The following is a 25,774-nucleotide window of genomic DNA, read 5'->3' as shown; positions in this document are numbered from 1 at the left end:
TACAGTTATATCACATTTCTTATTGTTTGGCAAACTTTTAAAAATAATATTGTTGTTTTTAAATGTGGGAGTTGAGCTTTCAAATGCAGAAAGGACAGTGTTGAGCTGAAGAGAGCCTTATCTCTCTAATTAAAAGCAACAAATTAAAGGAAGCTATTGAGGTTAAGTGAATTAGCTTCTTGTGACTTCAAAAGCGGAGTGGCTAATACCACCTTGAATACTGATTCATTGTGACATAAATTTTATGGGCTACATGTTATTGGCTGGCATAATATGCATTTTAAAATATATATATATGGATGATTGTGAAATACAAAAGGTAACAGGTGGTATGCAGCATCCAAATGTCTCCAAGATCACACCTGATTTTTGAACCCATATTGTAGTAGGTTCTGACCTACAAGAGGTTTTGCCACAATAACCCTGTTAGTCTTTAAGAGGACCACAAGCTCATTTGCTATTTTGGGTGCAAATGAGCAAGATTGCAACAGTTTTCATAGCCTATAGTTGATGGGAAAGGGTCCTGCAGAAATGACCCAGAGATAGGAAGCCCACGCAGAGGGTTCCCCAAATATGCTGTTTATCTGACGGTGACACTGGCACTCCTGAGTAGCTCAGTGAATCAGAGCTAGCTGAACACTTCCAGTAAAGATTGCGGGCTCTTGCTTTCATGTTTTTGCTTCACCTTGTCCCCCACACCGAGATATTCCTTTCATACTGTTCCAAGGAAGCATGTCATCTGTAAGAAGTGGAATTAGTTTTGTAAATCCAACAGTAAGGATATGGAAAACTGTCGTTAGTGCCTTATCAACCCCATTTATTCATTTCCATCTCTTTGTGGGTATCTTTATATAAAGAGCATTGTCTTACATTTCAAACACATCCACTCACGAGGATTTGCCACACAGCAAAGTGATTTATGTGATCATGTGTCCAACAACAGCTTAACCTCCTGCCAAAAGCAGCTTGAGAGGTAGTGTTGCAAACAAGCCAAGGGCAGCATAAGGTTTCATTTCCAACACACCACTAAGACTGGGTGGATTGGTTTGAAGGGTCTTCCTAACCATTTTTTCTAGCTCGAGAATTGTCCTGTTATTCATATGTGATGGCCCAGCCTTCTGCAAAGTAGTGTTGCTGTCACAGTAGAAAATTGTAATGTAATGTTGCTGTAAAACAGAGGCATAGCAACAGCGTTTTTTAAAAACATAACTGAAAGTTCGTTTAATGCTTAACTTGATTGTTGTGTCAAAATCTGGTCCATAAACTGCATGCAGAAATGCTAATTATGTTACTTCTAAAGATATGAGTTCACTTAACTCTGACCTAAATAATTTGCAAATTTAGAAATAAATAAATTCTTTGGGTTGTATTCAACATTTAGTCAGATCACATCCAATGAACTTAGTAGCCATCATTTAGATAGATTTCGGTGGGTCTACTATCAGCAAAAAGTGAGTTGACTAGAACCCTTTACCAGAGATCTGACAAATCTGAAATTTAAAAAAACCCTTTCTTCCTCATCAAATTTAATTTAATATTATGCCACCTAGACACCCTAAGTCAATGGTACAGTGATTACAATTGTTTCAGGATCCACTTCTGTTGGAAGTGTGTACAGTGTTTCAGATTTTGTTTTGTTTTTACATTGCTGGAATTAAAACAGCATCGTTTCTCTGGTGCACATTTACAAGTAAAGGTTTAAGCTTGATTTGCTTTGGCTGAACCCAGATGGATAATGGTCATTACAGTGGTGTAACCATGGAGCAAGTCATCCTTTGTGTCATTATACTCTCGGAGTATAAAATTCCCGGTCACAATTCGATCACATCCTATCTCCCCATGTCCAAAAAAGCCAAAGAGGGGAATGTTAGGAAAGAACTTCCTAAAAGCATCAGCCTCAAGATTCTGTTTGGTTTTATAATGTTGATATCCCCTGCCAACACATGCGAACATAAAACCAAGGCTATTGTGTTCAGGAATGTTGGTGGCTTTGAGGCGCTGCACTGCTGCTTCTGCAGTCCTCTCATCAATTACATCCTGATCTAACAGAACAGTCGCACTCTGGATCTGCGGTCCACTGAAAGCCAAGCCAACAACACCACAAGAATCAGCAGCCTGAGTGTTACTGAAAGAGAAGAGAAACAAAACACCATATTACAAAGGGGAGTTGTCAGAATGGAACAGCATCACCAAGACTCTATACAATACAAAACAAGAAAAACAATGTGAATATTATTATTATACATAAATACTAGGCACTCCACTGTTTCTCTCGGCATGTTCCTGTCCACGTCCCCAAAGTCTTGTTTGAAGGCTGTGAACATTTATGAATCCAGAAAATTTTAACTTCCCAAACAAGCAAATTGTTTTCCAACAGGACCTACTTTGTTATTCTGTTTGTTTATGTGTGCTTCCATTGGGAATATAATTGTAGTATAACATAAAAATACTTATAATACATAACACAACAGTGTTGTAGCTTTTCTTTACTGAATGCCTTCCTGGCTAAATATATCTATATACCCCCCCCCACAAAAATATTTAACAAACAAAAACCCTTTACCAGCCGCCCCGCCCCCCGGTTTAAAAGGCCATAGCTTGTTTAACTAGCCAAGGGCCTCATATAAGAGAAAGGTTTTGCCTGGTGCCAGGTGAGCCTCCCTTGGGAGAGCATCCCACAAGCAGGAGCCACCCTAGAAATGGCCACCATTCTTGTAATGCCACCCTTCAGATCTCCTGTGGGAGTGGCACACAAAGAAGGACCTCAGATGATGATCACAGGGTCTTGGAGTTTGGAAGAATGGAATCTGTACCTTTCCCAACATGCTAGCAACTGGTATCTTAAAATCAGCTCAGACAGATTCATAACCCATGTAGGGCTTCCTTCTATACTTGCTAGCAACTAGATCAACAGATAGCTTATCTTTTGAGGATGTTGACCTACAAGCTCCAAATGGGAGCTAGCCAAGCTAAAATGTTGACAAACAAAAGATATTTGCTCCTGAAAGACTACTATTTTTCAAGGGGAAAGAAATCACAGGTGCTGTAACAGGTAGCTAAACACCCTTTGCTGAAAAGCTACATTATTAACCTTTAAATGGACAGAGTGCAGTTCAACCAATGGCTGCTGTCCAAAAGATGAAAATTCCCCTTACCAAACTAAAGAACTTGCAAAATGCTTTAGAAAAGCAGCACAATGGTTATCTAGCCCGCGCTGTATAAACTTATAAAGTTCTGAAGAGGTTCAGAACTTCGGCCCAGTATACCAGAAGAAACGTCTCCATCCCCATCGTTCTGCCCGGACACTGAGGTCCAGCTCCGAGGGCCTTCTGGTGGTTCCCTCCCTGCAAGAAGTGAGGTTACAGGGAACCAGGCAGAGGGCCTTCTTGGTAGTGGCGCCTGCCCTGTGGAACACCCTCCCATCAGATGTCAAGGAAATAAACAACTACAGTATCTGACTTTCAGAAGATATCTGAAGGCAGCCCTGTTTAAGGAAGTTTTTAATGTTTGACATTTTATGTTTTTAATATTCTGTTGGGAGCAGCTCAGAGTGGCTGGGGAAACCCAGCCAGATTATGATTATCATCATCATCATCATCATCATCATCATCATCATCATCATCATCACCACACCTGCTGTACACTATTGAAGATTTTGTTCTGTGCTGATTTATAGAATGTCATTTTGGGTGGGAGGCATGCCAGGAATACTGCGAACCTACTGGCTGCCAACCCAAATAAATAATACGAGTAAATTACTTCATTATACCAACTGCACTTCATTCTGACAACTGCTAGAACACCACTGGATTGTAAGCTGCTACATCTGTGTTTATATTCGTCCCTACACTATCAGACTTTCAGAAGCCCATGCATTTGCCATGGATTCATTGGGAAAGGGAGAGGATGTACATGGCTTGATATGCCATGCACAAATTAAGATTGCCAAGATTTCAAATGCAAGCCAAAAAACCACAGCAAGCTCATCTAGGAAGCTCACAGCACCTGCACTGCTGGCCCCTGTTCAGCTCAGCAACATTCTTCAGGGAAGGCTGGACTGATTAGTAACCAATCAGGAAAGCTAGGTCCAGGATGCACTTCTGATTAGCAGCCAAACAACCACATGTTGTTTAGCACCCTCTCCTGAATAATTTTCACCAAACAGAAAAGAACGAATCCAACACACAGCTGATCTCCCGCACACTCCCAAGCACAATCATGGATGGGCTAGCGGCTAAAGCGATCTGCTGTGTTTGGAGCTGTGCCTTCCAAGCTTCAAATATCAAAGCAGATACAGTTACCAGCCTCAAAAAAAAAAAGGTTTCATTTGCAACGGCCATGACATAGCTTTTATAAATAAATGCCGCAATCAGTGTTTTAGCAAAAATGAAGAGAAATCTGTAATCTAGCCACGTTTCTTCCAGGCTCAGCTGCTTCAGTTCTATGTTAAGTACAGCTATTAATTCAACAGAGGATTCAGGAATCTTAGGAGTTCCTTGAAACGTTAGAACCAGTGATGTTTTCTATGCCTTCAAAAGGTAGTGATCCGACTCCAATAACCACGATCCAATACCCAGATAATCTATTTTCCAAGACAATGAAAAACAATGAATCCATTGTGCCCTGTTACATACCAAACCAATTATTATTTGAGACAGATGTGGCTGTTAGGGAGATCACAAAGTTCTAAGGGAAAAATTAGATAGCAGTTTTATTCCCTCTTCTAACCCAATGAAATTGACAGGAGAATGAGAACAGATCAAACAAAGCACATGGGATAATGGAACTTCTAGGTTTGGTGGCTCTATGCCACTGAATGCTTGTTGCAGAGGAGATAACAGAAGAGAGATACTGCTTTCATGTCTGCCAGAAGGTCTCTCATATCATCTGACTGACCACTATGCAATACACAGGATGTTGGACCTTTGTTCTGATTCATCATGGCTTTTATTAAGCAATCATCACCACCTCTAGCCTCAAGAGATTTCAGCAGACCTTGAGAGTCAGAAACTTGTTTTTAAATAAACAGAAGCCGAGATTTTCAGAAATGGGTGGAAACTAAATTAACTATCTGGTACACAAGAGATCATTAGGCAATACAGGGTTCTAGTGGACACCTGAGGGCAGAGAGATCCCCCACTTTTCCAAAGATACCCACTTCTCAGAAGTTAGAGATGTAAAGCTCTCCACATGTCCGCCAGCCAAGATGATGCTTTTTTCATTCAAGCGATTGACTATTTGGTGTAGAAACCGGGTTCCTCCTGACTTCCATGTGTTGTACCCAAACAAAAGAACCACTCTGAGATCGGGATTATTCTTCAGGCCTGGTTACAGAAAGAGAAGAGGGGAAGGATTAACCTCTGTAATGTTGTCTTTTGGCAGGAACAACAACAGGCAAGACAGTCTTGCATCTGGACTGGATGAACTGCATCAGTTTTGTTTTCTGTGCTACTTCTCCCTAAAGGCTCAAAGAGCAGAATGCATATCATAAAGGCAGAGGCTCTATAAAGATTTGTTGTTATCATTAAGGCCCTCTAGCTGTTTATGACCTCCTCTTCAGCATATAATCCTGAAGGTTTCGTGCAGCCCCTAATTGTATGTTGTGTTTTGTTTTGCTCTGCACATGGTGATTTTAACCAGTAGCTAGCATTTTACGTGTCAGAATGCACCAACCCCATAGTGCAGGAAGTAACCAACTTCCTTTGAGGTCAGGTAAACAACACACCCAGCATATCTCAGTTACGTTCCCCAAAGTTAAAAAGGCCTATAAAAACAAGTTGGACTTGTTACTCTTCACAAGGGAGATGCTCCAACTGGGACAACAGATCTATTAGATGCTTTAGGTTAAACTGCATGTCCACTGGAGGAAAGATTCTTCCTCTTTTCCCCCCTTTTTTTACTGTGGCTGGTGGGGAAGATGAGGACTGTGGAGAACATTTTTAACAAAACATCTCCATGCTATTATTCCTGAGGGGTTAAAGAATATCCTTTTCCAGGATAATCAGGACAACACAGAATATTTCAAAAACTCCCATGAGAAAAATACCATGGGGAAAAGAGGCTTGGGAAACAATGCAAATTTGCTTCTTCTCGAGAACTGGTTACAAAACATTTATATAAGGGTAATCAGACACTTCTAAGGCTTGCATAGGACACAGGGAAGGTCACCAAAATAACCTAGAATGAGGCCGCTGAGAAAGCATCCACTGCATAATTCAATCCAAGCCTATTTCCCCAATCCTGGATACTTTATATCTAAAACACCCTTGACAAGGGCCTGTTTCCTTTAGAAACACTGAAGGAGGAAGGCGGTTTATTTGGCTGCTGACCTTCACATCTAAAAAGTGTTCTCCCTGGTGTTTTGCCAGAACCCTCCTCCCTTAAGCATAAAACTATGATGCCTCTTCTTCTATCACTTGGCAGTACAGAAAGTACCTGCCCCTTCACTCATTTCAAAGAGGCTTTTAAATATTTGAAAATGATGTGTATGCATTGTAGTCACAATCTTCCTTTCCTTTGTCTAATATAAAGTCAGTTCATTCACCTTTTGCTCATGGTGCTTGTCTCTGTGCCTGCAGAATGCATACAATGGCCCCAATTCTAGCTCTCCAAAGATACTTGCATGGCACACACACATCCAAACACTTTTTGTTGCATTCACACTATATGCACTTAGGTGTATATCTAATATTCTCTTTCAATGTACACTTAAAAACATTTATCACCCTCATAGTTCTCTCCTGAATCCATACTCAGTCAATAGCTTAAATTGCAAATTTGGCTGCTAAGCTTTAATATTTTACTACTACAGTGTTTTAGTCATTAGGTACCTGCTTCAGCAAATTGGCTTTCATCAAAGACCCTGGTCTTCAAGTCTTTACAAAAGTGGAAGGTTTGAATCTTCACCCCATCAATCTTGGGGAACAATATTGCAAAGCCAGCTTCACCATCTTCAACTTCCAGAGGCCGATTGCTGCGAGACCCCATTGGAGTAACTAAGGAGGAGAGTTCAAAAGCAGGTGAATCTTGACATCTGTCTGCTGCTGCTTCCCCACCCCCATGTCATGTAGTTTCACAAGAATTTTTTAAAAAATGGTCCCATTTTGAAAGCAATATGACCCCAAAGCACTGTCAGCTAAACCAAGAAGGCTCTTACTAATCTCTGACACATCCTGCAGGAAGTTTTTAAAAAACCCACACATGTGATTTTAAAATCCACAGGCAAGAGGCTCACAGTGCAGTTGTTAAGAGCACATTCCTAGTAGGCAGAAGGTCCCAGGCTTACTCTCTGGTTAAACAGGATTTCAGACAGCTAGGAATGATTTGGGGTATGAGAGTTCCTAGGTTCATTTCCCAGGCAAACCTATGATCAGAAGGGAAGTGGGGTGGGGGTGTCACACCTCTGGGCAAGAGCAGGTGCTTTGAGTATAAAGAGGCTTGTTCCCTGACATATCTCAGCCAGGCTGCGAAACATTCATGCCTGAAACTGGAGAGACAGAGAAGGCCAGTCAATGTAGACAGTATAGGCAACCCCCAATTTGTGCGGGGGTAGTGTACCTGGCCCCCACGCACGGCAGCAGAGAACACATAAGCCCGCCTTACTCCATTCCACCCTCTTCCAGGTCCAAAAAGACTGCAGATCGGTGGTCACACGTCACCTGAATGTGGGCAAAATGGTTGCCGTCTGTGGCAACCTGTGGACCAATGGTCTGGCTTGGTATAAATGCAGCTGGGGGGGGGCATGCACTCATGGGGCCCATCAACTAGTGTGAACTGTTTCTTACTTTGTGAAGGGTCGGAATTTGCCCCTCCCTCATTTACTTTTACAGAACACCATTGTATTTTGGGCCAGTGGAAGGAGTGGTTTGCAAGTGTGCTAACATTGGGCAAGGTGCAGACAGCTGGATGCATTACTGCTGTTTCTTACCTACAACTCCAGGTGTCACTAGACCAAGGACTTGGCATCGTCTGGGCAATAGTTTTTCTAAGGCAGTGGCTGTTTCTTTGCTATTTCTTCTTCGTGCTACAAGAAAAAAACAATTTGCACAAGTTCACACTGAATCAGCAGTACAGCTGGAAAAAACTGCCAGGTCTCCATGATATTTTTAATTAGCTGCTTTAGCATGCATGGGTACTCCCCAGGTTATGTTTAACCACTTGGCAATCTGTCCACATTTTTTCTAGGAGTGTGAACATTAAGGTGTTGGTTCAGGCTTCTGATAGGGCCAGAATTATAAATGGCCAAAACAGGGATGTATCATGCCATCCAGTATAACCATGTCTCTACAAATGTCTGAAGAAAGCAGGGAAATAACTTGCTACTTTCAAAGCCTTCATGTGACCTTGGAGGCTTCTCTGCTCTGCTCCTGAGCGAGGAAAAGAGCACAAGGAGCCTCACTTTCTGCTGGGCCAGCAAAAGGCTTGAAAAGCACCAATGTGTCTTGTTTTGCAAGCCTCTCCGCAGCTTGATCTCTATCAGTGTCAAACTGTACCCCATCTCCACTGATCAGGGCCAGGACTTGTTGCAACAATGATCCTGGGTCTTGGAGCTCAGGCTTTACCTCTTCCCACAGCATTGGTGGAGACTAAACCTTCTGGCTGGCTGCCAAGGCTATTCAATGCTATTTAAACACAGTACTTCATCCACTGGATAAAACCAGATCCCTCACACAAGTGCTTCCATGTATAAATGTATAAAATCAGAAAGGATGCGGAGCAAAGCTTCTTCAAGGCAGAAGGAAACCCAACATAGATGCTCACCTTTCTTCTGCCTGTGGCTTGGACACTCTTCGTGTTCACTGAAAGTCTCTGCATCTGCGATATACAATACTGTCTGGGGCAGCACCTGAACCTTCTGTAAAGTAAAAGCTGAGTATAAGAAAACAGAAACTGGAGAGGTGAATGAACAGGAACTTCTCTTTCAAAGGAAGAACAAGCATAGCAGGAAATAGGGGGGGCTATTTAAACCCCCTAACATATATCTTGTCTCTTTTTAAAGTTATAGACACCCCAATACAAAGCATGCTTGGTTTCGAGCATAAAGAATCATTTTACTTTTTGAGAGCTCCAGGGCCAGCCCTATCATTAGGTGAAGTGACTTGGCTACCTCAAGCAGCTGATTTGGAGTACCGTGAAATAGTTAGTATTTAATTTATTATTGTGCTTTTTTACTGCTGAAAGGAGAGGGGAAAGAGAAGTGCTTGAGAGATTTTATGCCTCAGGTGCCAAATAACGTGACATACTTTGTGTACTGCATGTATTGAAAATGAGGGGGGTGGGGCATTGCACCATTACCTGCTCTGCCGCAGGCAGCAAAATGTACTGGGCTGGCCCAGAAGAGTCTGAAAGTGTGTCTGTTACTATATGTATTTACACCATCATTCACACACATCCTTTACAAAATATGATTCTTCAGGGCCAAGGTTTTCAACACGCATCTAAAACATTATTGTTAGGGTGACTATCTAATGTCAAGAAGCAGTTCTGGATACAGTCTGCATACGAAGCAGTTTTAAGTTCTCTATGTTTTATGTTCTACCACTCTATATGGTAATCTAGGTCAACACATTTTTTTCTATTAAAATATTGCATACATAAAAGACTATACAGTGGTACCTTGGTTCTCGAACATAATTTGTTCCAGAAGTCCATTCGACTTCCAAAACATTCGCAAACCAAGGCTCCGCTTCCGACTGGCACAGCTCCCCGGAAACAAGCCAACAGCCGGACGGTCGGCTTCCAAAAAACGTTCAAAAACCAGAACACTTACTTCCAGGTTTTCGGCGTTCTGGAGCCGAAATGTTCTAGTACCAAGGCATTCAAGAACCAAGGTTCCACTGTAAATCCTTATAGTTTAGGACTGTAATCCTAAGGACACTTGCCTATTGCAACTCCCACTGAGCTTAGCTGGACTTACTTCTGAATAGATACGTTCAGGAAAACACTATATCACATACAGATAAATGCATGGTTGCTCAGAAGCAAGTTCCAGTGTGTTCAACTGGCTTACTCAAAGGTATATGTGCAGAGAATTTGAGCTGAGAACCCCATGTCAGTATCAAACACCTCCTTAAACCTAAAGACCAGCTGATACTATAGGACAGGACAAGCATTTAAGAACTCAGCTTCTCCAAGTCTGACAATCAACCAAGTAGCAAGTTGCAATAGGTTACAAGTATGATAAGCACTGTCACACCTAAAGCAAAATACACAGCAATGCTACAGAATCAACAGGGAAGCACCAATTGGATTTTAGGAGGTTATACATCAAGAGGAGCAGAGGAGCAGTACTTGTGAGATTACCAATTGTGAATCATAGAATCGTAGAGTTGGAAGGGACCTCAAGGGTCATCTAGTCCAACCCCCTGCAAATGCAGGAATCTCAACCAAGGATCCAAGATCCACATAGTATATAACTGTTCAAAGATGTTCCATTCACTTACCTCAAGCTCCTCTGCCAACACCTGAACCAGAGCATGACTGCTTGAAGGCCCAGGTTCCACTGTGGAGACCCAGACAACACTCTGCTGGGCTCTCAGGATTCTGCGGGAACACTCTCTCCATAAGCGGCACACACTAAAAACAAGAACCCAGAATCAGCATCACTACAGACAGGAAGATAGCGATTTGGAGGATTCAAGGAATATGTCACCCTTGCAATAGCCCAATAAGTGAGGGCAGCATTTCCCCCCAGAAGGCAGGTGGGGGCGGAGGGAGCTAATAAAGACTCCTTATGTTGGTGGTTGAGCTTCCCCACTGCAGCTCACTGTTTCAGCCACTACCAGCTCTGTACATGCCCTGCAAGAGCAGCTGACTCCTTATCTGGAAATGTCTATCATGCATCTTCAGTGGTAGCAAACACTTCTTGCATCTTCTAAAAATGAACCACTTTGAAAGCCCAGCTGTCTCAATCTCAGAATTTTTTTAACAGGTTCCTTCACAGGAGTCTATGGCTTCATGCAGTTCACATGGAAAACTGCTAAAATATTACGTAGCCCCAGTTACCAACTCCACTGGCAATCTGACATTCCTTTTCCTCCTAGTCACACCTGCATTTCTAAGAGAGAAGTTCAGCATCTGTCTTGGAATTTGATCAAGCTTCACCTGTCACTGCCTAGAAAACAAGAGAAGGGCCAAAGCATCTCTTATGTCAGCCATGGGGTCCGTTTGAAAGGCAGCATTCAGAGGAGTCTTGCGATTCCACTCCCCGCACCAGCTGCACTGAATAGGGACAGGTATTGGCAAGCAAAGTTTCCAGGACAAGGGCAACATTTGTCCACCTCTCTTCCCCAGGAGGGACCAGGTGCTATACAGAGCATCTTCCAAGAACTCAAGAGATATATGAGACAGAAACAACTCCATTTTTAATTCCATTCCCCATCAAACACTTACCCTGATGAGTGAAGTATAAAAGCAAGGGACAAGTAATGGTAACATACCTAAGTTATGCCAAGCTCAGCCAATTGTTTCCCTTTCCCAAAGTGAAAGCAGACAGTAACTTACATTGCAAATAAACTTATATTATGATTAAAGTTCTATACGACCCTTTGTCTGAGGATCACAGGAAGTTCACAATATAAAAACACAAATATACATATTACAACAATGAAATAACCACCCACCCAGTTTTAAAGGCCATAGATTGTTTAGCCAAAGGCCTGGATGTAGAGGAATGTTTTTGCCTGGTGCCTAAAGATATGGAACGAAGGTGTCAGGTGAACCTCCCTGGGGAGAGCATTGCACAAATGGGGAGTCACCACGGAAAAGGCCCGTTTTCATGCTGCCAACCTCCGGACCTCTTGTGGAGGCACACAAAGGAGGGTCTCAGATGATGATTGCAGGGTCTGGGTTGGTTCATAAGGGGAGAGGCAGTCCCCGAGGTATTGCAGTCTCAAGCCATTTAAGGCTTTATACTGTAGATCAAAACCAGCACTTTGAATTGGGTCTGGAGACTAATTGGCAGCCACTGCAGTCAAACCAGGATTGGTGTAATATGCTCCAACCATCTTGCCCCAGTGAGCAGCCTGGCCACTGCATTCTGCATCATCTTCAGAGGCAGCCCCAAAGGTTCAGTAAACTAACCTACAGGCCACTGGAGCATAGACAACAGACAATAGGTCAGGCATGGCCAAACATGGTCCTCTAGCTGTTTTGGGACTACAATTCCCATCATCCCTGACCACCGGTCCTGTTAGCTAGGGATGATGGGAGTTGTAGTCCCAAAACAGCTGGAGGGCCAAGTTTGGCCATGCCTGCAATAGGCTATCCCTGTGCAGATAGGAGTGCAGCTGGGCCATCAGCCAAAGCTACCGAGGCTACCTGAGTCTCAAGCAACAACAATGGATTCAGAAGTATCTCCACATCCTTCAGAGGAAGTATATCGCCAACACATGCAGGGAAGCGCTCACCCTTCCAGTCTAGGGAACTAATAGTGCCTCAGTCTTATCTGGATTGAGCTTCAGTTTGTCGGCTCTCATACATCCCAGACAATAGTCCAGGACAACCACTTCCTGCTTGGCTGCTATGATGACCGGCTGCCCATTCCATTGGAGCCGTCTCACACAGAAGATTTTGAGGATGAGATAGAATAGAATAGAATAGAATAGATTCTTTATTGTCATTACACAAGTGCAACATTGCACAAGTGCAACGAAATTGGATGCCATCCCTTAAAAACAACAAAAGCAAAACAACAACAACAACAACCAAACAAACCACATTCCAGCCACACCCACACCAACACCCATCAAACTCCCAGGTCACACTATCGAGTTACAGCATTCAAAAAGGCCACAGCTCTTGGATAGAAACTGTTTTTCAGTCTATTTGTCCTTGACTTGATGTTTCTATATCTCCTGCCAGAAGGCAGTAGTGCAAACAGACTGTGTCCCGGGTGAGATGAATCCTGCAGGATGTTATTTGCTTTCCTAAGACAACGGGAACCGTACAGTTCTTCCAAAGATGGGAGAGGATGACCAATAATCCTTTGGGCTGTGGTTATGACCTTCTGGAGCACCTTCCTCTCCCTAGCTGTACAACTGGAGAACCAAGCACAAATACAGTATGTAAGATGAGATGAGAGTAATCATCCTTCCAACCCCCCCCCCCCAGGGCTTGGGAGGGCAGCTTCACCCGCAGATTGCCCAACACTTGCTCCCAATCTGGAAGGAATGAGGGGGCACTGGGTGGAAAGCACCATGCGTACTTTTGGCAACTCTCCAAAGCTGCCGCCATGAGCAACAAACACCTGTTTTTAAAGATGAAATTTGGACTTAATTAACGGGCATGCTCTGAGCGAGGGGAGGTAAATTACACTGCTAACTGATTCAGCCACTGGGGTGCCAAAGGATTTGAGTGGAAGGATTACCATCACTACGGGATTGGTATGTCAGAACGGAAGGGGGGGGGAGCCTCCATTATTTCTTTTTGATATACTTCGTATTTGCTATCTTACTTGGCAAATCTTCCTGGAAGGACTGACTGCCGGATTGCTTATGTACACAAACGGGACTGGAGAGTATTTTCTTATTGTTATAATTTTGGTCTAATTATTAACTGTGTGGAAATGATTTATGAATTTGCAATTACCTTCAATGGATTGTTAAGAATAGAAGATGGAAATTGGTTTCTAGCTAAAGTACAGACTTATTTGTCTTGGAATGAGATAAAACAAAGAAGTTTGGACATATGTCTGGTACAATTGGCAGAAAGCCAGATTTCCTTCATCTCGGGACGTGTCGCAGTGGAAAATCACAGGTGCGAGAAAGCGAAAGTGAAATGCCACGGACAGACTGTTGGAGTACAAAGAATATAAAGAGAGAAATAAAAAACAAACACCCACAGAGAAACATACGATATTGGCTTAACTCGTTTGCCAGACGAACTCAGAGGCTGTTAAAAATAAATGAAGGATTAACATCCGATTGTTTTATTGGAACTACCTGGACTAATTAAGAGAAGCAGCATAAATGTGAGATCATCATCACCCCCCCGAACCTCAGAGCATAGGAAGCCAACCAAAGACATATAATTTGCCATAAAATTTGGATTGTTTGATTATTTTATAATTTGGAATGTTATTAATGTGGTTTTTATTGGATTGTTAAAATGGAAAACTTAATAAATATTATTATTATTAAAAAAAAATGTCCAGGACAACCACTGCCACACCTCCAGGTGTAAAGGAGAAGCAGAGCTGTGTGTCATCAGCATATTGCAGACAACATATTCCAAACTCCGGATGACTCTGCTCAGCCATTTCATGCAGATGTTGAACAGCATGGGGGATAAAATCAAACCCTGGGGAAATGACCATCCAAGTATGACGAGAACGACAGCAAATCAGAGCCACTCACCCCTAACTTGGACAGCTGCTGCAGAAGGATACCATGGTTGATGGTACTGAAAGCCTCTGAGAGGCCAAGGAGAGGTTAAGGATACATTTCCCCTCTCCTGACAGAGGTCATCATTCAGGATAACCAAAGCAATTTCTGTGCCAAAACTGGGCCTAAACCCTGATTGAAACAGATCTAGAAAATCAATTTCCTCCAAGATCGGCTGGATCAGGTCCACAACCACCTGCTCAAGGAGAGATCAGCAACTGGCCGATAGTGACTTAGATTTTCTGAGTCCAGAGACGGTTTCTTGAGGAGTGGTTTCAGCACTGCCTCCCCCAAGTAGGCAGGAACCAGCCCCTCTTGCAAGGAGGCACAAACCACTTCCCTGGTCCAGCCAGCTGCATCCTCCCTGCTAGTTTTTATCAGCCAAGAGTCCACAATGCCCTGACCGATCCAAGCACCTTGTCCACATCCTTGAGCCTTACTAACTGAAACTAATTCTGCATAACAGGACTAGACAGCACTCTGGAGACCTCTCGAGAGTCATCTGTTGTAATCGTGGAGTCAAGGTCTCAGCAGATGCAAGTGATTTTATGCTCAAAATGCTTTGCAAACACAGTTAGCTACCATCTGCTCTTTCACCTCCATTGGGCCAGACTGTAAAGTGCCTTGCACTACCACGAAAAGTTCTGCTTTCACTATAATATGGTATGATATAATATAATGTCTTTTAAAATTGGCAATAAAAGGAAAGAAGAACAATTACAATTTCGCTACTGCACACTAGCACAGCTAGAAAACGAATGAATTAATTTATCTTACTTCCCTGCAACAGAAGTTCTCTAGATGGCAAACACAACAATTACATAAAATAAAGAGAGAGTTGTATCCAATGCTGGTCATACTCGGAGTAGGCCCATGGACTCTCATTTCAAACTTTGATCCAAGAATCTGCTACAAATAAAACTTAGTTGGAGACAAATCGTATCTTTCCAATCTAAGAGAAAAGCTCCCAGGGGAGGCTTCGCCACCCGCTTCCCCAGCAAAGCAAACCCGGGGGGGGGGGGGGGCTCAGCACCGGCAACTAATTGAGGAGAGGATTAGATGAATTCCTGGGTGTGGAGGCTACCAGTGGCGGGGCTGCTTCCGGGAGCCCCTGGGGGGGGGCGAGGGCTTCCCCGGGGGCACCTGCGAGAAGAGGGCGCTGGGCCGGAGGACGGGTCCCGCAGGGGGAAGGGGGGGTCCCAGGGCCATCTAGTCCACCCGCCGCAGCGCAGGAATCTCGGCCGAAGCCCCCCCCCCCGCCGGCCCCTCGGAGCCCCTCCCTCACCAGGCCGCGCGCAGCAGCGCCTTCGTCGGCAGGAAGCCCAGGATCCTCTCCACCACCTCGGCGAGGTTGCTCAGCACGTAGCCCCCTTTCGGATCGGGCTCCATAGCAACGCCAGGCCGCGCCGGTAGCCGAGCAACCAGCGGAAGCGGAGCGGGGGCCGGAAGCGACCTCGGCGCGCGTCATCAGACCTGCGACAGCCTCGGCACCATAGAGACGGAGCCGAAGGGAATGGTGAGCGCCGCTTCCGGCGGCCCAGGGGCTCCTCGGCGCTCTTGCTCCGCCTCTGGCGCCGGAGAGAAAGGAGTGAGGCGGAGGAAAGCAGCCTCCCTCTGGACCAGGGAGAAGGGAAGCTCTGCGCCTGCTTGACCCTTTCCTCTCTCTCCCGAAGCCGCGAGGGGAAGGAAAGAGGAAGCGGGACCCAACTGGAGGGGAAATAAGCGGGGAAGGGCAGGATGGCGCAAGGCAAACTCAGGCCCTCCGATTCGGGGCTTTTCTTAGCAAATTCTATTAAAATAAAACTCCCAGTATCACGATGTCTCTCTAAAATTCCGGGTTGTGATCCCAGCATGAAACCATTCACAGCTACCACACTCTCTCGCCACTACTTCCAGGGAGCCACAATAGCTCTGCTGGCCTCTTGCCATCACTTCCAAGATTAACCCATTTTCTTATGGCCTAACTTTTCCTAGAGTTCATTTCATGAGATGCATGAAAACCTCCGCATGGAGATTTATAAAACATGCCAGGCTTTTAAGGTGTCCAAAATTCTGTCTGTTTTGCTGTAGCAGACTAATACAGCTGCCCATATGCTTTGAAACTAGTATTTTTAGCCCCACTTAGAATACTGAGCACAGTTTTTGTTGTAGATCTCCAAATGGTAGAAAGGAGTACCAAGACCATGAAGGTAAAGTTATAAGAAAAGGTTACAAAGTATGGAGGGTGTATTTTAGTTCAGAAAAAAGCCCCTCTCACACGACACACGAATCCAGGGTCATTCAGGTAGCAGGAAAGAGATTTTGGATAAGGCAAACAGAAGTCCTTCACCAGCCCATAGTTGAGCTATGAAGTTTGTACAGTGGTACCTCAGGTTACAAACACTTCTGGTTACAAACTCCGCTAACCTGGAAGTAGTACCTCGGGTTGAGAACTTTGCCCCAGGATGAGAACAGAAATCGCACATCGGTGGCAGCAGGAGGCCCCATTAGCTAAAGTGGTTCTTCAGGTTAAGAACTGTTTCAGGTTAAGAACAGACCTCCGTAACAAATTAAGTTCGTAACCAGAGGTACCACTGTAATTGCAAAATGTCATTATGGGTACAAAATTAGATGGCTTTGAAAGGGGATTATACAATTTGTGGAGGATACAACCACCAACAACTACAAGTCATGAGGGTTTCATGGTATAACAGTGATCACTGGAAGTAAGCCCCTGAACAGCACTTGCTGGGAATTTATTGAGAGGCACCTTTTATCCTCATGCTTTGCCTGTGCTCGTGCAATCTCACTGTATACAAGTTGTACAAGTGACAATAAAGTATTTCAATTTCAATCAAAGTAGAGGAAATTGTGCACAAGTGAGACTTCATGCATTACACTTGTATCCCACTTTTCTTCCAAGAAGGTCAAGGTCCTTCCCCCCCCCCCCCCCCCCAATTTTATCATGAGAACCACCCTGGGATGTAGTTGCAGCCGTGTGTTGACTAGAAAATTCCTATAAGGGGTATCTGAAGGAACTGGATATATTTAGCTTGGAGAAGACTAAGAAGGGACAAGATTGCAGTCTTCAAAATAGGCCAACATTTTGCTGTCTACTGGCCCAGTATTCTGGCTCACTACTCACCTCCCCATGAATCCCAGAAACCAGTATTTCAAGGCATACTGTCTTTGACAGTGGAGGGGTGTGTGTGTGTATCCAAGCTGGTGGGAATCACTACCTCTTGAAGGGACAAAGTGCATAGCACTGTGTGTTTGTCCTGAATCCTCAGATACTATGCTGCATTGGGGCCCCAGGTTCCGTATCACAAGATACTGCATACACTTTCTCCATGCCATACATAATTTCACACACCTCTATGATGTCCCTTTACTTAACTTTTCTTGAAACTAAAATGCCCCATATAATAAATCTGTACACGGTTTCCTGCTGTCAAGGATTTTTTCCCCCTCGGGGGCCGGAGGGAACTTTCCCCCTGCCGAAGCAATTTAGGTTTTGTGGGGCACTGAGGGGACTCCACCCTGAGTAACCTGAAGACCCCCCAAACCCTGCATGGCTCTCTGGTTTCTACTTTTGCATTCATTGTCTCAGACTGCAGACAAACAGCTTCAAATATTTTCTTTAAAGCAGCCAACAAAGCTTCAAAATTACTTCAGTCACTAATTTCATGTCTATATGAATCTGTATCACAGAATGTTATGTGTGAGACTGAAAGACAAAACCAACTCTTCATGAGAGCTTTTGAGTGAGAAGTAGGTCATTTAAAATTATCACAGTGCTCTCTCACTTTCACCAAGTTGTGATTCATGCTTTTGGTTTTTTCTAGTTTCTAATTCAGTGACAAAAAAGACAATAACTTAGCTTCTTCGTTTGCAAATGTGAACATGCAGCTTTTATGCAGGCCCATTGAAACTAATGAGCCTATGTTAGCCATATCGATTTACTTCAGTGGGTCTACTCATGGGTTGAATACCACACTATGGGCTTAAACACCACTACTAAAGATTGGTATTATGCTTTTAAAACTATTGTATTAGTGTACAGCATAGTAGATCACCTTTTTAGTACTGTGTGCCATTTCTCATGTTTACAAAACATCAGCTGCAAGATACCACTCAGTCATTGAAAGCAGACTCCTTCCAGAAATAAAGTGACAAACAGAATTCTTAAAATGGTTCTTTATTCATAAACTTGATGCAAGTTTACAGATTACCGTACACTGCTAAATAATTCTGCAATGAAAAATGAAACTCAGAAACAATAAAAAGCAAGCCAAGTGTGCACCTGTCATTCTGCTTGTCCATTAGAATACTAAAGAATTCAATAATGTATTCAAAGTTTTAGCCTCAGCTTTGAAAAGGAGCTGCAGAAATGCTTACAGAATTCGGCCTCTGCCTTATGCCTGCTAACAGGATTTCACTGGAATAATATGTACAATCAAACAAGCAGGGAAGCTGGAAGTCATCCACTCCCTAAAAGACTGCATGAAACAGTCTTTGACCAGGCCAAATCCTTCTAATCCAATCCTCCAAGCTAAAAAAATCCAAACAAAAACAGCATATGTGACCAAATGCCTGGGCACAAAAAAGCACAAATTTAGGATTTTTTTCTCCAAGGTCAAGAAGGAGGGCTGAGGGGCAGAGACATTTCTGGAGACCCCCCCTCCCCCCAAAAAAGTGCTTATACCCTTATTTCCTGTGAACAAAAAGGTCTAGTCAATTTCAGCTACCAAAAAATAAAAATCACACCTGATTTTTTTAAAAAAGGTAAGGCAATGTTATAGCAGTTCCCGACCCACAGCAGCTACAGATCCAGATTCATTTCCTAAATGGAAGAGCAGTTCCCCATTAGTTGTCCAACGAAACCATGGTCACAACTATAGTAACCTTCTTAAAAAAAAACTCTGAATCAAGTGATCCCTGGGACTTGTTACTGTTGCTTTTGTTTAAAAAAACATTTTCAAAGGAGTGTCTTCTTGATTTCTGCCAATTGCTTTTTAAAGTTCATTACTCTACAAATGATTGCAACAACCCGTTAATAGAATCGAATGCCTAAGAAGGTTTCTAGTATTTTAAATAACTTCAAGCTTTATATCTATGGCTCCTCCTTTCAAAGGAGCCAACAAGAGCCAACAAGTAGCAAAGTAGCCCAGCAAAAAACCGATGCCCCAGTGGATATGACTAGTCACAAAGTTCTCTTGGCACAGCCTGGCTCTGCTGAAGCAGCAGGGCACCTCAAGGGCACCTCTGCCCAGAAACAGCTCATATCTTCAATACAGCCATGAAAGAAGAAGGAAAGTTTTACATCAAATTTGGCAATACTATGAATGCTCTCAGTTATAGACCAAGGGGAGGAGGAAGGAGTCTGATTTAATGAGACCTAGAAACGTTGTAACATATTATTAAACTAACTTTATTCAACTTGGTTGGCTTTAAATAAAATAAATTGCAGTTGTCTGCAGTTTGGAAAAACAAATAAGTGCATACAAAAGGGGGGAGATCTTAATGACTGGCGTTTTTGTAAACCCCAAGAGCCCAGTTTGAAGGATTCACACTCTAAAATGGAGTGGGGATTGGTATGCATGGGGACAATAAAGTTTTAAAACTGTTCAGTTGAAGATACTTGACAGAAGAGCAGAATTGTACAGCTGTAGCTTATACTGGATGTGTCAGTCAACAGATTATCCACTAGTTATCTATGAGCTAGAATCTTCAGTATGGCTGTTATGGGGGCATTCATAGTTGAATCTGTGTTGGAAGGAAAATCTTTTACTGACATTGGTCCAAGTGTATGAAAAGTCCACAATGTTAACCATCTTCTTTAGGAGGTGTGAACCAGCCTGCAGGAAGTATATATAAAAAAAGATTTGGCATTAACAAATGTGCAGCAGCGGTGGCAACACCCATTTTGTAATTGCACATGTGCTTAATAACTATATAATATACCATGATACTTGGTTGAAGCACCAGTGCAGACAGGTGTTCTGAGCATCCACATAAGACAACATGAGTTGTTTAATGTGTTTCAGTCTACATATAAATAACTCGGTGCTTAGGAATCCAGTTCTGCAACTGGAAGATATTATGCAAAAACCAGCAACATTTGGAAACAATTTACTTGACGGACTGTCCTAATGATCAAACATGCAAGCAAAGAATTATCAACCCACCTTTATATTAAAAGGTAAAGGTACCCGACTGTTATGTCCAGTTGCGAACGACTGGGGTTGTGGCGCTCATCTCGCTCTATAGGCTGAGGGAGGCAGCATTTGTCCAGTTTTTCTGGGTCATGTGACCAGCATGACTAAGCCGCTTCTGGTGAAACCAGAGCAGTGCATGGAAACGCTGTTTACCTTCTCACCAGAGTGGTACCTATTTATCTACTTGCACTTTGACGTGCTTTAGAACTGCTAGGTGGGCAGGAGCAGGGACCGAGCAACGGGAGCTCACCCCGTCACAGGGATTCGAACCGCTGACCTTCTGATCGGCAAGCCCTAGGCTCAGTGGTTTAGACCACAGTGCCACCTGTGTCCCCTACCTTTATATTACCAGTATCTAATACCAGGACCAGGACCAGTCTTAAGGGGGCTCTCAGTACGGTGCCACCGATGGGCCTCCAGCTCCCCCCAGTGTGGGTCTGCTGGGCATTGCACTTTGCATTGCACTTTGGAGAAGCTAAATGGCAGCTGGCTGTCACAGATGGGAACAGAGAAGTGGTACCACGGCCTACTCAATACTGAAATGGCTGTCCGGGAGCCTGGCAAGGAGAGTGGTAGGGTGGCACAGCTGGGTTGGGCCAGCGTGAGGGGCCCTGGGACAGCTGTCAACCACTAGCACCAGGCCTGACAGGATCTACAATGAAACCAAATCAAAACTACAATTCATTATTAGAAAGGTAAATTTTAACTTCTTTCCCCCACTTCTTTAATTCACTAGACCTCCCCAAAAAGTGTGACCTTAAATTGCTGCCCTACCAGTCTACTGAGATCAATTAGCTGATCTAATTTTCAGATTAAACCTTGGTGGGGGTTGCGATTATATTTATGTATCAGGGAAGTAGGAGTTAAGTTATGACCAACTTCCCAACACACCATTACGCTGTTTACAGAACCAGACTATGCGCAGCTCTGGCTGCCTGCGAAAAACATGCATATGGGGAGCGGAGTGGCTTCTCTCCTCTGACGTTATACTTACACAACTATGTGTTTTACCATAGCATGCATACATACCATACATACCATTTTTCTCATGTAACTGTACTAGAGATTTATAGGATTGCTGTGCTCTTGCTAGGTTATATTGGTTCTGAAAGAAAGAGATGAATGGTTGAAGTACATATCCCAAGCATGACAGAGTAGTTCTGACTCAGCCTGGATGCATGCTGGTGACAGGCTCTCCCCACAGTCTCTTTAAAGTGTCTTTCTTCCCCGACTTCCCAACTGGTGGGATCCTGGGGGACATAAACGTTGCTTGGAATGGTTAAGTTCCCTGAACAGGGGTGGCCTCTTCTGCAATAAGCCCCATCTAAAAACCGCCAAAGCCCAACAACCATTCTTCAGCACACATTACATTATTTCGCAGGTATGGGGTTGCAGTCAACTAGCCAAGGAAATATTGCCAACTGAGTGCCTGTTTTGATCATTTACTGTGGGTCACACACATTCATACCAGGGTAGTCCAACACGTGGCGCTCATAGCCTTTTTTGGTTGCCCCAGGCACGGCAGGGAGCAAGAAGCGGCTCCGGGGGCAGCAGTGGCATTGAGAAGGAGGCAGGAGGGCTCTGACAGGGTCCTTGAGGCTCCCCACCTCCCTCCCCAAGCCTAGCTAGTGCTTTTCCAGCTTTGAAAAAAAGTGCCAATCAGGCTGAGCTTAATTCATAACCACAGCCTCCCATGTTGTTCTTGCTGCGTTGGAGGCACGAAAGTGACCTCTCTGGGGCGCAAGTCCTGGGCCCAGATGACACCCCCCCCCCGGCCTTGCTGCTGATGTGGTCCAAAGGAAAGGAAAGCAATACATTTGGCACCAGGACTGCTCTTACACTAGCTGTTCTACCACAATACATGAACAGCAGAAAAAGAATAAAAAAAAGGTAAAGGTACCCCTGCCCGTACGGGCCAGTCTTGACAGACTCTAGGGTTGTGCGCCCATCTCACTTAAGAGGCCGGGGGCCAGCGCTGTCCAGAGACACTTCCGGGTCACGTGGCCAGCGTGACAAAGCTGCATCTGGCGAGCCAGCGCAGCACACGAAAACGCCGTTTACCTTCCCGCTGGTAAGCGGTCCCTATTTATCTACTTGCACCCGGGGGTGCTTTCGAACTGCTAGGTTGGCAGGCGCTGGGACCGAGCAGCGGGAGCGCACCCCGCCGCGGGGATTCGAACCGCCGACCTTTCGATCGGCAAGCCCTAGGTGCTGAGGCTTTTACCCACAGCGCCACCCGCGTCCCTTAGAAACTGAATACTGAATACTTAGAAAAAGAATACTGGCGTGTATTTACCTTATTTGCTCCAAATTGTACTCTGGCTTTTCCTTTGACTAATGTGGCATTGATCTGCATGATGACAGATTCTGTTGAATAGGCACTACTCCAACCCTGAAAAAAAAGAAAATTCCAGAATAGGACTGCATTTTGTCCGCTTGTCTTTTAGAAAACATTCAATCCCAAACAGACCTCTCTACACTAAACCAGGTTAATTTGGGTTGATGTTCTAACTTTTGAAAATGGCAATTATTTGCCACAAGAGGAGAAAATATGAAATAGGAGTACGTTACAGGGGAGCAAGGAAGAGTAAAAGTCAAAGTTTCCTGGCAAGGCAAAAAATAAAATCGTAAACACAAGTCTCCAAATGCCATGAAAATTCATAACAATTACAATGTTTGTTTAATAAATTAAAAACATATTCAGATCTCATTACTTATAGCTGGAAAGAAAGAATTACTGTGACACACAGTCTAGTGTTCTGGTCTATCTTTCTAATTGTTTTCAGCTACTTTATTTTGATTAGTTTGTATTTTAAACTGTTTTTGTTTTAATTATTTTTATTTGTCTTTAAATTCAGGACTGTTATTGGGGTGTGCCTGGGAAAAGGGGAGCGGGGGAGAACCAATCACAATGGTTCAGGGTAGGGAGAGGTATGGCGCAGGAGGTAGGGCAGGCCAGGTAAGGGGACTGTGTCGTGTGCCAGCCCCTCCTCCAACCTGAGGAACTGTGCTTGTCATATCAGCCTGCCTGGTCTGCAGCTGCTGTTGCTGAATGCCAGCATGAATGAATGCAGCTCGAAGCATTATCCGGTTGTGGGTAAGGAAGCCCATCTGGTCTGTATCACTGATGCCTGGGTGGGTGAGCAGGGTGATCTCACCCAGTTGTCCCCATCAGGCCAGACTTAAGGGTCAGGGAGGGAGAACTGCTGTGGTGTAAAGAAATTCTCTCACTGTCCAGTTGCCGGGGGGGGTGGGGCGGGGCAGAATCTAGAGTGTGTTCCAGGCGTTGGGCAATAGGGACAGAATTGGGATTCTGCTGGTTTACTGCCCACCTTCCTGCTCAGCAGTTTCCCTGCCTGAGCTGACAGAGCTGATGTTGAGGACTCTCAGACGGTTGGTTCTGAGGGACCCATGCCAAGGTGACTGGCTCTGCGGTGGCTCAGGACTTCATGGCTGCCATGATAACCATGGGACTGTCTCAACGTGTCACCAGGCCAAAGCAGGTGGGAGGCCACACTCTGAACGTTGTTTTTTCCATTGGGCAGGAACAGGGTGCTCTGAAAGGGGGGGTATTGACCCTTGTCATGGTCCAGTCACTTCCTGTTGAGGCTTTCAGCATTCTTTCCCTTCTGCAGAGGTGGGGACCTATGAGGATGGTCTGTCCTCGGAGGTTGATGGATGCAATGGGTTTCCAGGTGGCTTGGGGGGATTTTGCAGCTGATATGACTGGCGCTCCTGTTGAAGCCCTGGGCAATCTCGGGAATATATGAATGGCTCAGGCCATTGACATGATCAGCTTGACTGCTCTCTCCCACTTCGTGGAGCCCATTTGACTCCCTGGTAACCTCCAGAGCTTAGGGTGATTAAACAAGTTGGGAGACAGCTCAAACAACTGGAGGAAAGATCTGGCTGCATCATCGAGCTTACCTAAGTAGCAGTGAAGGCAGCAAAGAAGGCATCGAGGGTGGACAAAATGCTTGGATTGGTCAGGGCATTGTGGACTCTTGTCCCTCTTGGCTGAGAAAAACTAGCAGGGAGGGGACAGCTGGCTGGTGATTAATGCCTCCTTGTAAGAGAGGGCGGTCTCTGCCTGCTTGAGGGAGGCAGTGGTAAAACCACTCTTCAAGAAACCACCTCTTGATTCAGAAAATCTAAGTAACTACTGGCCAGTGCTAATCTCCCATTCTTGAGTGAGTGGTCGTGGACCCAATTCAGGCACTCTTGGAGGTAACTGATTTTCTAGATTCATTTCAATCAAGGTATAGGCCCAGTTTGGCACAGAAACTGCTTTAGTAGCCCTGTAAGATGCCATTCTGAGTCAGCTGGACGTTATAAGAATTTGGAAATGGGGGTCGCAGAGGACTTCCATAGGAGCAGACAAATCTGGAGCAAGACTTTTGATTCTGCATGTACCTGTTTAGTAAGCAGCTCCATGCATAATGCACCTCCACCGAGAACATACCTGCAGGACAGAAAAGCAAGTTTAGAGTATGATTTTCAGTAAGACCTTGGAAAGACTAACATATTAATTATGAGACAAGCATTTGTGTACTAGAATCATATTCAACAGAAGGGTTATTCTGAGTTGTACAATCTGGATCTTCCCAGCACTGTTTTGTCTGCTTATGTCATTCAGATGGGAGCCAGCCATTTAGACAGCACGCTCAGACAAGGAGTATTAAAAAGGTTAAATATTGGTGAGCCAAAGTCAAGCTGTCCTCATTGGCTTGGTCTATTGGAATTATTCCGGACACAAAACAATAAAAGCTCGTGAATGTACAAATGAGAAGCTATGTGAACTCAAAGCATCAAACAGAAACAGACTACCCGTGAGACCTGGTGTAGAGCTTCCCTCTCCCCTTCTTCCCTGGCAGGGAGGAGGGTGCCATTTTGTGGTTTGCCTCAGGTGCCAAAAAGCCTTGGGCCAGGCCCTGGCATCCAAGCTATTCAATCCATGGCTTTAAACCCCTTTGGCATCAGCTGTTAAACCCCTTTGGCATCAGCTGTTAAACCCCTTTGGCATCAGCTCTATAATCAGCCCTGATGTAACTGAAAGAGTTAGCCAACTGTGCATAATCACTGCGCACTCACTGTTCTGACAACAACCCAGTCCTCATTTTAGTGCATTTTATTACTGTTACACTTTGCTGTTCTCTTTGTCAGTGGCTTAGAAAATACAACAAAGGAAACATTTAA

General features: G+C 44.3%; 2 protein-coding genes across 7 annotated transcripts in view; both read right to left on the bottom strand.

Annotated features, from left to right (window-relative positions):
* Positions 1–796: 796 nt before the first annotated feature.
* FBXO22 (F-box protein 22) lies at positions 797–15,846 on the bottom strand. 2 transcript variants are annotated; one of them, XM_028743060.2, is made up of 7 exons: positions 15,667–15,846; positions 10,443–10,575; positions 8,761–8,854; positions 7,928–8,023; positions 6,831–6,995; positions 5,159–5,324; positions 797–2,125 (listed from the first exon to the last, which is right to left on the bottom strand). In XM_028743060.2, the coding sequence occupies exons 1-7, from the start codon at positions 15,768–15,770 to the stop codon at positions 1,699–1,701; spliced, it is 1,185 nt and encodes a 394-aa protein (XP_028598893.1). In that variant the 5' UTR covers positions 15,771–15,846; the 3' UTR covers positions 797–1,698. The 2 variants fall into 2 exon arrangements, with proteins under 2 accessions (XP_028598893.1, XP_028598892.2); XM_028743059.2 differs by lacking the exon at positions 15,667–15,846 and adding an exon at positions 15,466–15,605.
* A 2,696-nt stretch (positions 15,847–18,542) lies between these two features.
* UBE2Q2 (ubiquitin conjugating enzyme E2 Q2) overlaps positions 18,543–25,774 on the bottom strand; it is a 41,105-nt gene continuing 33,873 nt past the window's right edge. For 2 of the 5 annotated variants that reach the window (XM_028742877.2, XM_028742876.2), the window contains exons 10-13: positions 24,992–25,040; positions 22,875–22,970; positions 21,608–21,683; positions 18,543–20,218 (exon numbers count right to left, since the gene is read on the bottom strand). In XM_028742877.2, the coding sequence (XP_028598710.2) occupies positions 20,187–20,218; positions 21,608–21,683; positions 22,875–22,970; positions 24,992–25,040 (253 nt within the window). In that variant the 3' untranslated portion in view covers positions 18,543–20,186. Of the gene's footprint in view, positions 21,684–22,874; positions 22,971–24,991; positions 25,041–25,774 lie in introns of all 5 variants that reach the window. The other 3 variants (XM_028742878.2, XM_028742880.2, XM_077934559.1) reach the window with 2 other exon arrangements.

The sequence above is a fragment of the Podarcis muralis genome, chromosome 9, assembly GCF_964188315.1.
Source record: "Podarcis muralis chromosome 9, rPodMur119.hap1.1, whole genome shotgun sequence".
In the NCBI taxonomy this organism is placed as follows: Eukaryota; Metazoa; Chordata; class Lepidosauria; order Squamata; family Lacertidae; genus Podarcis; species Podarcis muralis.
Note: the sequence above shows the minus strand (reverse complement) of the source record. Positions and strands in the feature narration are given on the sequence as shown.